Source organism: Dysidea avara, chromosome 8, assembly GCF_963678975.1.
Source record: "Dysidea avara chromosome 8, odDysAvar1.4, whole genome shotgun sequence".
Classification (NCBI taxonomy): Eukaryota; Metazoa; Porifera; class Demospongiae; order Dictyoceratida; family Dysideidae; genus Dysidea; species Dysidea avara.
The window spans coordinates 17,685,737-17,696,908 of NC_089279.1; the positions used below are offsets into that span (position 1 = coordinate 17,685,737).

The following is an 11,172-nucleotide window of genomic DNA, read 5'->3' on the forward strand; positions in this document are numbered from 1 at the left end:
TAATAGAGATTTGGCTGATCTTGGAGTTTTGACATTTAGCCTGATTCAAGGCTAGCACTCAGACACATCCTTGAATTGTGCAACAGATAAAATCAGCTCACTATTGAATACGGCATTAGTCCACTGCACCAGCTGTTACTATATAAATAACTCCATGCGTACACTTCAGTGATGTTTGCAGAATATACCCTCCTTGCGGTCTGCCAAAATATTTGCTCCTCACACACTGCACAAAATTCTTCAAGTTTTAATTCAGCTGGCTCTTTCCTGTTACCAGTATCTTCCTGCTTGCTTTATTTATACACTGACTTATGACTTGAAAGACCGGCCCAGACTGTTTTGTAAAGTCTAAATAAGAAAAACAGCTCACATAAAGTTCCCTTCCGTATGGATGAACATCACTAATACAGCTCATCCCACAATAATACTTCGTTACTAATGACAACCAACAAAAACCCACAATCGATCCGTTAATTCTTTTTATCTTATGTTTAACCACCCACTGGAGATGCCACTGCTAACTAATAAGGGAAGTTTCAGCAATGGTAAGTTGCAAGCTTCAGTTTGAGAAAGCGTTCCGTTCCGTGGTTTAGTCCATCATTCCGTTCCGTTCCGTTCCGTTCCGTTCCGTAGAATAGTCCCCACCTAAAATGTTAGGGTCCGCAATCCGAAAAATCAACTTTTACAAATCGATCCCCCTACCATTGTGGGATGTTCATTGTGGTATCCCATTGCTAGATCCACCATGAAACCGGAAGCACGATTCTTGTCTTCACAGAAATATCGATTTTAGTATTTCATGAGATACAAAAATAATTTTTAAAATTTCGTGCTCCACACAAAAAACAAGATAGAACTTGCTGCTTAGCTTGATATTATCTAGAGTTAATGTAGTTTAAAAGTACGCACAGTAATAAGCAAATGATTCACTGGGTTCCCGGCGCAGGGTTGCTTTCTCTCAAAAAACAGAAAACGAAACACAAATTTTCGAATTCAAACTGCCCTACCAGCCAAGACAAGAAAAGCCAACTCTTCCTCATAGTGATGTGATAAGGTTGGATGCATAGTCTGTCTATGCTGTTAGTTTGGAAATGATCTGAGACTTCTCACCATCTGGGTGAAGAAAGTCAAAATTTTCGTGCATCATTTCAAGGGATTCTCTCAATGGTACCAAAGGGCTTTCCAGTACTTCTGATACCACACTGGTCACTTAATTTTGTTTAGAATGATGATAAATGATGGATCAAAACGTTTGGTAGTAATAGCAGTTGGTGTTTCTGTGATTTCATATGATGCAGTATACCAGCAGCTCCACCCAGCTCGAATTAAAAATGAAAGATTTTGTGCTTTTTTCGGTTTGTTTTTGGATGTTTTGCAGCATAATGGTGATGTAGGGTGATCTAGTGAAGATTTGAAGTTGCTGTGGAGCGTGAGAGGTGAAGTCAAATTTGGACGATTTTGCTGCATCCCTTGATGCATAGCTTAGAGCGAGGCGTGGAAGCCGTGGATGAAATAATTATTGACAACCACTGCTACCAAACGTTCAGGGACATCTTTTGCCATAGTTTTAGTTTATAATTGATGATTGTTGTGGCTGCAGAAGCGCTGGAAATGGCTAGAAAGAGCGACACAATTCTTTGATACTGCAGAAAATTTTTACGCTCGTCACCCAGATGGTGAGAAGTCTCAGATCTTTTCCAAACTAACAGCATAGACAGACTATGCACCCAACCGTATCGAAACACTATGAGGAAGAGTTGGATTCTCTTGCCCTGGGTGGTAGGGCAGTTTGAATTCGAAACTTCATATCTTTTTGTCTGTTTTTTCAAAGAAAGCAACCCTGTGCCGGGCACCCAGCAAATCATTTACTTATTTCTGTGCGTACTTTTCAACTACAACAACTCTGGATACGATTTGGCTAAGTAGCAAGTTTCATCCGGTCCTTTGTGTGGAGCACGAAATTTTCAAAATAAATTTTGCATCTTGCGAGATACTGAAAACAATATTTCTGTGAAGACAACAATCGTGCCTCCGGTTTCATGGTGGATCAAGCAATGGGATACTACAATGAACATCCCACAATGGTAGGGGGATTGATTTGTAGAAGTTGATTTTTCGGATTGCGGACCCTAAAAATGTGCAATAATGAATAAAAATCATGCTGAAGATAATCTACATGTGGGAGGGAAATGGGAAACAATGAATTTTCTTGGAGTGGCCTAATCCTACAATTGTATTTCTTAACTATAGGGACGATTTCTTAACATTTATACAACAAATGACTGGCTAAATAAATATTTGCACTGTGACTGGTGACCGGCTAAACATCCAGCCACTTCGATATACTAAACACCAAAAACAATAATTATTTTAGAGGCACTTATTGCACCCAAAAGGTGCTGAGTGACAGATTGCTTGACAGCTGGTTTGACTTTTTATTATGATGTGAGTTGGGTTGAGGCAAAAAGCCTGTACACCCATTCATTTGCATACATACATAAATTAGGTGCAATAAACAAAAATTAACTATGAATATGTAACTATTACTTAACATAAATCATAGGTATATTATCTATGTATAAATCTAAAGTTGTAAAAGTAATTATCTATAGCTGTTTTACAGAAGAATTCTCCACAATATCACTTGTAAGATTATTCCAGTCATTAATTACTCTAGTACCGAAGTATAGTTGACTTGACAGGTATATGGTGGGCAGGAGACTTAAGTACTTTCTATGCATGACCTCTAGTTTGTGTATTGTGAGAAAGAGTGAAAAAGTTGGAGTGATCTAGATTGAACTGAAGTAGCTAATCATTTTAAAAGCTTGAAAAGATATATTAAATCACCAAGTCTGTGCCTGTACAAAAGGAGATGGTAAACTCGTTGATGTCAGTTGATCTATGTAAGACTTTTCTCTTAAAGATGATACAAGTTTTGTAGCACACCGTTGCACGCCCTCAAGTTTGTGTTGATCCAATACATAATGTGATCCCCATATAACATTTCCGTATTCTAATATACGTAGGTTGAACCATTGACTTGTATAATCACAACAATACAATTAAATTCATTCAAATCAATAACTTTTCACACAAGCCAATACCTTTATAGCTACTTCAGAAGTGTATTGATAGAACTTCAAAATTTGCATCAAATAATGCTCATGACAATCAACTGAGTCTAGTAAAGACACTGTTAAGATAGTAGCCTCCAAAGCTATGTGTGGCTCAACCAAAGTAAATCACTTTACATTTAGTAACATTGAAATTCAGTTCCCACACATCACACCATTTGGCTAGACTTTGGTTTCAGGTGAGTCAGTTTGCAATAAACTGTAGTGATAAGCATATTTTATATGAGTTATAAATTAATTTTGGCCTGAAAAGGTTTAGTATTTACAATCAAAAGAGCATGGTTCCTCCACAAGGGGAAGGGGAGGGGCATTTGCCCCAAATGTCACATGCTGGATCCGCCATTGTCAGCAGGTGTAGGAATGAGTGCTCATAGTCTTTGTAAGCCAGGATCTTGATTATGTGCTATCCATCTTGTATTATCGGCACAGTTGCATCTTAAATGGGGAACCTTGCAGAAGATTATTGTAGATGACTGAGCTGCTTGATAAGATGCATTACTTTGCTGAGAGATTAAATAAGCAGCTTATGAATTTACTCAACCCAGATGCAAATGATCACAACAGGCAGTTTGCTGACTGGCTTCTATATAAGAGCATTAATGAAAGTAATTGCATGGTGACAATCCAGACAAGCATATGTGGATAAAATTTTATCATACAAGATCTTCTGATAATGTTGAAACAGTGGGAGAATTAAAATTACAAAAACAACTACAACTACTACTACATAAAAGGAAGTACAATAATTAAGGTTAGAGGGGATTGTCATCATCATCACTGTCTTAAAGAGCTCAATACCTTAAGATCTTTTTAGCATTACTTTGCCACAGTACAACAGAAAGTTGCTGGAGTACTTCTTGCCAGCTTGGGAGTAACACCACTTCTAGGGGTAGTGTGCAGCTTGAAGGGACTTAGTTTACCAGCAGGTATATTATCAGAAACTGCAAAGTTTACTGATTGTTTTACTTCAAATAAACTACTTCAAAAACTAAGCAGTAAATTATCAGATGGGAACATTTTGGCTACTGATAATTTACCTGCAGTAACCCAGTTAGGAATTTTGCAGGAAATCAATGGTAAGTCTGAAGCCATGTTACTGATATTCATGTCAATTTACTGTAAATCTATGACACAGTGCACCATCCAAGAATTTTGCAGGAAATCAGTGGTAAGTATGAAGCCATTTTACTGTTAATCATGTCAATTTACTGTTAATCTATGACATAGTACACTATCCAGTAAAGTGATGGTAAACCTTTAGCCATTGTACACAGCAAATGTACTGTTTTACTGTTAGATTTCAGTCACGTTACATCTACAGTAAATCAAGAGTCATGTAGAGCTTCAGCTACCATAATTTACTATTGGTTTACTACATTACATATATACTTGATTATGTAATAATTATAACTAGTGGTTTATTAACAATAAATTAAAATATTGAGTGCAAATAATAAAGGTACATGTATCATAATACATGCAGCTAGGTATACATCAAGCAGTGTGTTCAAGTCCGTTCATCATGGTGCACACATGAGTGTTCTTTAAGATGCTTCAGTGACTTTATACTCAGGATGATCTTCGATATAAGACAAAATACAACACTGTCTACATAATACATGATGCATCCACATACCTTGTAACCAAGCATTGTCTATTGTCCACTTTGGAGCATTGCTTGGAGGAGAGCTGTTTACACAGTCACCAACAACCCTGACTTTTCGTTCTGGTATGAACTTTTTAGACTGTGATTGCTGTTCCGTAACCCTTTTATCCAGCTCTTCCAAAAAGGTAGTCAGTACTGTTTTAGAATTATTTTAATAATATTAAGCAACGTACACTAAAAGCACTTACTTGTAGAACGCCAAAGTGGACGATGCACTGTTATTATGTCTGATTCTTCATCACTATCCTCATCAGACATATAGTATAATGTCAACTGATTAAACCTTTCAGTTTCTCTTCCTGGTCGTATCACTTTCCTTCTTCGATCAAAAAGCTAATAATAGACTAATGAAAACAAGCAATATTGACTGTTCAACTTGCATACCCTAACTTTCCGAGATCGGAGCTTCCTGCTTTTGTTCTGCTTGCGGATCCGTTCACTTCCCTCTTCTAAGCTTTCACGCCAAATCCGACGACGTGATTCATAGAATGTTCTAATGGATTCTGTGGGATTCCAAAAAATGGTATAAGAGTACAGTGTAGTATAACACACAGTCTTAATCGCACCATTTGTTTCAGTTAGTGTGTAGGAGTCTTCTTTCTTTAGTAGAATTTCTTCTCTTATTCTCTTCTTGACAGTTTTGTTGTGCTCATCTGAAAGCCTAGTAGTAACAAATACACAACCACTATAGCGATATACAGCACTGATAGCACTCATAAAAATTCAGCATGACCTTCTCAAGGTTATGAGTTCAATTGTCAGGATGATGACATAGCTAACTATTACATTGAAATGTTTTTAAGTTTTAGACTTATAATATTCATAGCTACCTATGCCACATACTTATTCACCTCTAATACTTGTGGTCATAAATTGGCTAAACCAAATTTGTGTTGGAGTTCATTAGCCACCACAAAATGCCAACATTGCATGATGATGACAGATGTGTAAAGTGGGTACATCCATAATAGGTAGTTTGCTAGTTGCTTACTTCATATGTGGTAGAAACTGGTCACCATCATCCAGGTTTTCATGAAGATGTCCAATCAATTTCTAAAGACAGTTTGTACAATTATACAGTGTAGCTATACCAACCAGTCAAATACATGTACATACAGAAAGCTCATTGGCGATTATTCTTTTTTCAGCTGGGGTTCTATTGAAACTAGCAACTGATTTTGATGCCTCCAGGTCTGCTACACGTGATTTGATGTCGTCAAGGCCTGCTTTGATTTCATCTTGCTGTTGCAGGATTTTGTCCAACGTTGTCTGTAGCTGCAGAGTAGGAGGGGGTGGAATGTGTCCTTGGTAGCTATGGCTAGGCCAATAGGGATAGGATGAGTAATCATCACGTGCAGGTGGTGGGTGTTCATATGAGTAAGGCACTCCAGTGACTCCATTTCTCCCTCGATGGAATCTTTCCGTTGAGTTTGAGCTGCCATAGCGACGATTAGGTGTAACCCCTGGATACTCTGTGCTCGTTTCTGCAACCTATCAACACAAATTAACGCTTGCAAAACTCATGACTTGTATGCACCGATCGCGCTTACTGCGTGAATTCCACACATGGGAGAATTGTCTTCAAAGCCGCTTGTTGAAAATTGATCCGCCCAAGAATCTTCCATCGTTACGAGAGCAACAAATAGCAGACCGTGACTTCGAAAATCGCAAAATGCAATTCAAAATTGGCGCTAAATTAAACCAATTAGCTTAATTTAGCTATATGCTATCACGTGAAACCATCATCCCATTATTATGCAGCAGGTGATCACATACGTAAACATCCGGGTCGGTCATTTTCCGATATCCGATACTGATGTCTCCTAAAGAAATTAAACCAATAACAGATGGTCGATCTGACATTTGCAAGGCACAGTTTTCAACAAATGTATATAACCAGCCATAGATAATACTACACCTATCTATGATCTACTGTAGCTCTTTTATGCTAAATGCAATCTATGGTCTATGTTTGTGGTGTCGCTTCCATTGTGCAACCCAGAAGCACCACAAATAATTATTTTATGCATGCTCCCATCAAGGCTTAAACGGATTACTTTACATTACTTCACATTTTAATGGCTGGTAGAGAAGACAGATTCTGCCTTCCTTAGTTCTCCTGTGGCTTTTTCATCATCTCTAAAGTACTGGCTTTTACTATTTCATTTTAAACAATGGATAAGCACTTCAGCAAGGAAACAATCACCTGTGTTTGTATGGCTTCTAGCTTTGTTCAGCACAGCCTCAATAAACAAGGAGCAGTGACACTAAAAGTGCCACTGATTAAGTAAGAAACCAATGTAATCCCACTGTGTGGATATTGCTAGCAATATCGATTCTTGTAGCACCTTTACCAATTACCGATATGGGCTAAAATTCCCATATTGGTGGCCAATCTGATTATCGGTACACCTCTAATTGTGGATATGGTCCATTAAGGGAAGGTGGAGGTTGTATTGTTAAAATTTAAGGGTGCCCAAGAGCAATACCAATGCAAGATTTGAAACATTCGTTGGATGCCAGCCACTACACTTGTATTACTAAAGCCTGGCTCAAAGTCAGAATATAGATCACATATACATGCAACTGTGTATATCCCCTCCTAGCCATGAACCTCAAGTTTTGCTACATGGGGGTTTATATTGTCGATATGTCTCAGTACATGTAGGCATGAAATTGTAATTTTATGTCAATATCACAATTACATAATAAATATTTCCTGCTTAAAGCTTGTCATATTCCATTTTAACGTCTGTCAGGAAAAAATCACATAATTGGTATAATCATTATCTTTAAAGTAAATTGTCCACTGATCAATGTCTTTATTGTAGGAAACCAGTTCTCCTGTAAACCACTCTCAGTCATATTTTGCCTTTACTTTTCCTCCTATCTTGGGTTTATTGTTAGGACTGGCATCCTTCTTTTTCTTGCCTGCTTTAAGTCATCTTCATCATTCAAAAAGTGTTGCTGCTTGTCTGGAGGACCATAGATAGCTGCAGTATCTCTTGGCTTCTTTTGCTTTGTAATCGATTCTTTTTAGCATCCTCTGATCTACCAATAGCATATGACATTAATCATTAAGCCATTAACTAATATATATTAACAGTATTGTAATGTTGCACACACAGAACAGTCAGTAGGGGTCCACAGGTGCTGGCAATCTCCCTTGTTTCCTGACCTTTCTCCATGAATCCAAAGCTTATTAATATTTTTCTTTCTACCTGTTTTTGTTATAACAGAATTTAATAACTTGTTTATCAGCACATGTTACATACAAGACTCTAATTACAGTGATAATTGTGTTGCAAATAAGTAAACAAATGTAATCGTATTTCTTGTACTTGTATGGTGTGCTTAGATAAGAATCAGTGTGCTGGTAATCCTGTGCATAGCTCATTTGGCATAGCTAACACAGACATTATTGTCCGAATGTGTGTCCCTCCTATTAATTTGTAAAAGTTTGTTAGCCGTATCATTATCATTATAGCTATGTCCCCGTTACACAGCATTTAAACAACACTTAGTAGAAAAGCCATTCTGTATTCAATCCAGTCATTATGGAGAAATGGACAATTCACTGGGAAACCATAAATGCCACTGTGTGGCCAGAGCTACAGAATCAACACCTTGCACTGTAAGAAATTGGACAAAAAGGAGGACAAATGAAAGCATGTGAATGGCATGATGTGTGTGTGCATTGTATATACTACAGTATGCCAAAAGGCAACGATCAGCATCTAACAGCGAGCTTGTATCTTTAGCCGTTCTGACTGAAGGCAGTCCGTCATTCCAAAATTCTGTTTTTAAAAATTCTGTTTTTAAAAATTCTGTATCAATCTATCCGAAACATTTATTGGCTGTTTTGAAGATACTGTTAGGTTTGTTACTACCATAAACAATGAAAGTTTAGCATGGCTTTAGCAAATTTGACAGAAATTTGCCAAACTTTATTTGCCTATTAGTTATTTTTATACTGTTCAGTACTGGCCATATACAGTATGTTTGCCAAACATTTCCTGCTTTGCATGCTGATTCACCAAAATATTTAAGTCACCATCATTTATGGTACCTAACTAGTGCTGCCCATAGTTGCTACATACCTACAATATTTTGCTAGGGTATATTAACACTTGCAAATATTTTACTGACCCTGTTGATAGTGCATTAATAAGCATAGAGGCTATTCTTCCAGCCAACTTAACCAGTCTACATGTATTTATTTAATTCTTCATATGTTACCACTAATATTTATCAACAGACTTCAGTATTATCAAACACACTAGTATAAATTTTGGTTAGGGTCTGCTCAGTTATTCACTTCAACCCATGCTCGCCTTGAGCTTAGAAAAAATTACCTTCGTATGGACATTGAAAGTCATCATTTTGCTAAACAGGCAATACTAAAGTTATGGTTAAGGTTGACACAGATTAACATATTGCTATATAAAGACTTTTCATATTTACAGTAGATTGGATAATGATTGTGTTCTTCATATCCAGTACAGCATCAATGATGGACTTCTGATACGGATAAAAGGAGAGAAGCGAAAAAGATTCAACTAAAGTTAAAACTTTACTGGCCTCGGCACCATCCAAAGAATCATTACTGTGATGGGAGCTCTGAGAACTAAGTGTTGGTGCTGGGCAGTCAGGTGCTTGGACTCTCTTCTACAGGCACCTATGCACACAACACAGTATTATTTAATTTTGTATGAAGATTCATGAGGTATAAGACTCACCAGTGAATGTCCAGTTCTTTTGGGGTTACGTTGTAATAATTCTGAGCAACTGCTGCAAAGAGGCCTTCCTTCAGGACTGCAGTCATAGCATAGAAAATCTGCAGCCTCAATACAGCACACTTCATAATCCATGTGGTTGAACCGTCAAAGTCACGTGATCAAAATCAAGTGCTAAAATCACGTGATACTGGCTAAGGCAGCGAGTGATCATAGAGGGTGTGCGCGATGGTACCACAATTGATTTGGAGCAGCCCAGTAATAAGCTAATAAATACGGTACTGTAGTAGTGAATTCATGGGACGGATTGCGTGACAGTGGGAGGCAGACACGTCACAACTACAGATAACTAAGATCACGTGACGAAATGACTTAAAATTCTCCCGTAAAGATGACGGAGATGATTACTTAAAGTTACCCCGTAATGAAGACGGAACACATAACTTAAAGTTACTCCGTAAGTATGATGGCGCTGGTTACTTAAAATTTTCCCGTAAAGGGTATGGTAATTTTTGCGTTTTAAGTAAATTTCTGCAAGACCATCCGGGTCACGCTGCGGAATATAAACGAGCTATAGCTACCGGCGTTACTTCTATACTTTGTAGCTTCGCATATGACTGTTGGTAGCTACCAATTAGATGGATGATCTAGGAATTGCTACTGAAGTTCGCAAGTTTGATACATATTACTGTCCGCACTGTAGTTCATGGGTCTCCAAGTCTAGTTACTATAGGCACTTCCGCGAGTTTTTTGACAAATCTTCGAGATGCTGGAAAAAACAACGTGAAGAAGGGTTTGAAGAATTCGATTTTGACCAGGAGGACGTAGGTGAAAATCTCTGGACAGCCCTGGGTAGTGATACTGTGGATTCCAATGATGGTTTCATTGACCACATGTCTCAAAGTGATGATGACCAAGCAGATATCACTTTTGATGATGAGCCGAATACAGCATTTGTATATGTAAGCTATGTATACAGCAATGTGTGCTACCATCTCTACTTATGTACTATAATAGCTATGTAGTATACAGTCAGCACGTCAAAGTCAGTTATTTCCCTGATAGCTATATAACTAGCATTTACAAAGAATGTGATGTACATGCACTGACTCCAGCACATAGCTGTTTGTATTATATGCCATATATACATACTAGCCATGGCATATATGTATGTATTCTTTCATGCTGTGACTTACATGTGAAAACTAACTGACAATATTAGCACTGTTTTTGTTGTATAGATGACCACATACTTCTATTTAGGAAGTGCTAATGATCCTACCACAAACAGAATCTTAATAGCATAGGATTATGAAACCTTACATGAATATACTGATGAGGTCCTTTAACGAACTCCCAAATGTTGAGAAGATCTGAGAATAAGGCACCAGTGGTTCTAAGTTTTTGCTATATGCACAGTAAAACAACATTGGTTGGCAGAACAAAATAATTCAATAATTAGTGTCAATATTCAGTAAGGTGCATGATCAAGCTACTATAATGGACAAATTTCATAATAATGAAAAAATCGACCATTGCCTCTACCAAACCAACCTAGAAGCTTTCATACTGATAAATTCTATTTTAGAACAGAACTATAGCTATCAAGCTTTACCTTACTGCCCAACAAAGATAA

The 11,172-nt window shown here is 37.5% G+C and overlaps 1 protein-coding gene and 1 long non-coding RNA gene across 2 annotated transcripts; both read right to left on the reverse strand.

The window, feature by feature from the left end:
* Nucleotides 1-4,553: 4,553 nt before the first annotated feature.
* LOC136264544 (uncharacterized protein C14orf93-like) lies at nt 4,554-6,458 on the reverse strand. Its single transcript, XM_066059315.1, has 8 exons — nt 6,351-6,458; nt 5,917-6,291; nt 5,792-5,853; nt 5,367-5,461; nt 5,185-5,303; nt 4,989-5,133; nt 4,771-4,935; nt 4,554-4,713 (listed from the first exon to the last, which is right to left on the reverse strand). The coding sequence occupies exons 1-8, from the start codon at nt 6,423-6,425 to the stop codon at nt 4,679-4,681; spliced, it is 1,071 nt and encodes a 356-aa protein (XP_065915387.1). The 5' UTR covers nt 6,426-6,458; the 3' UTR covers nt 4,554-4,678.
* A 1,005-nt stretch (nt 6,459-7,463) lies between these two features.
* Nucleotides 7,464-10,072, reverse strand: LOC136264200 (uncharacterized). Its single transcript, XR_010705001.1, has 2 exons — nt 9,540-10,072; nt 7,464-9,478 (listed from the first exon to the last, which is right to left on the reverse strand). It is a non-coding gene; the product is annotated as an uncharacterized lncRNA (long non-coding RNA).
* Nucleotides 10,073-11,172: the final 1,100 nt, after the last annotated feature.

Bases quoted from the DNA above. Each gene is read 5' to 3' on its own strand.
- LOC136264544 (XM_066059315.1), bottom strand. From the start codon at position 6,425: ATGGAAGATTCTTGGGCGGATCAATTTTCAACAAGCGGCTTTGAAGAC. The intron at 6,292-6,350 runs GTAAGCGCGATC...TTGTGTTGATAG, and splicing joins CCATGTGTGGAATTCACGCA to GTTGCAGAAACGAGCACAGA. The intron at 5,462-5,791 runs GTAAGCAACTAG...TGTTACTACTAG, and splicing joins CAGTTTCTACCACATATGAA to GCTTTCAGATGAGCACAACA.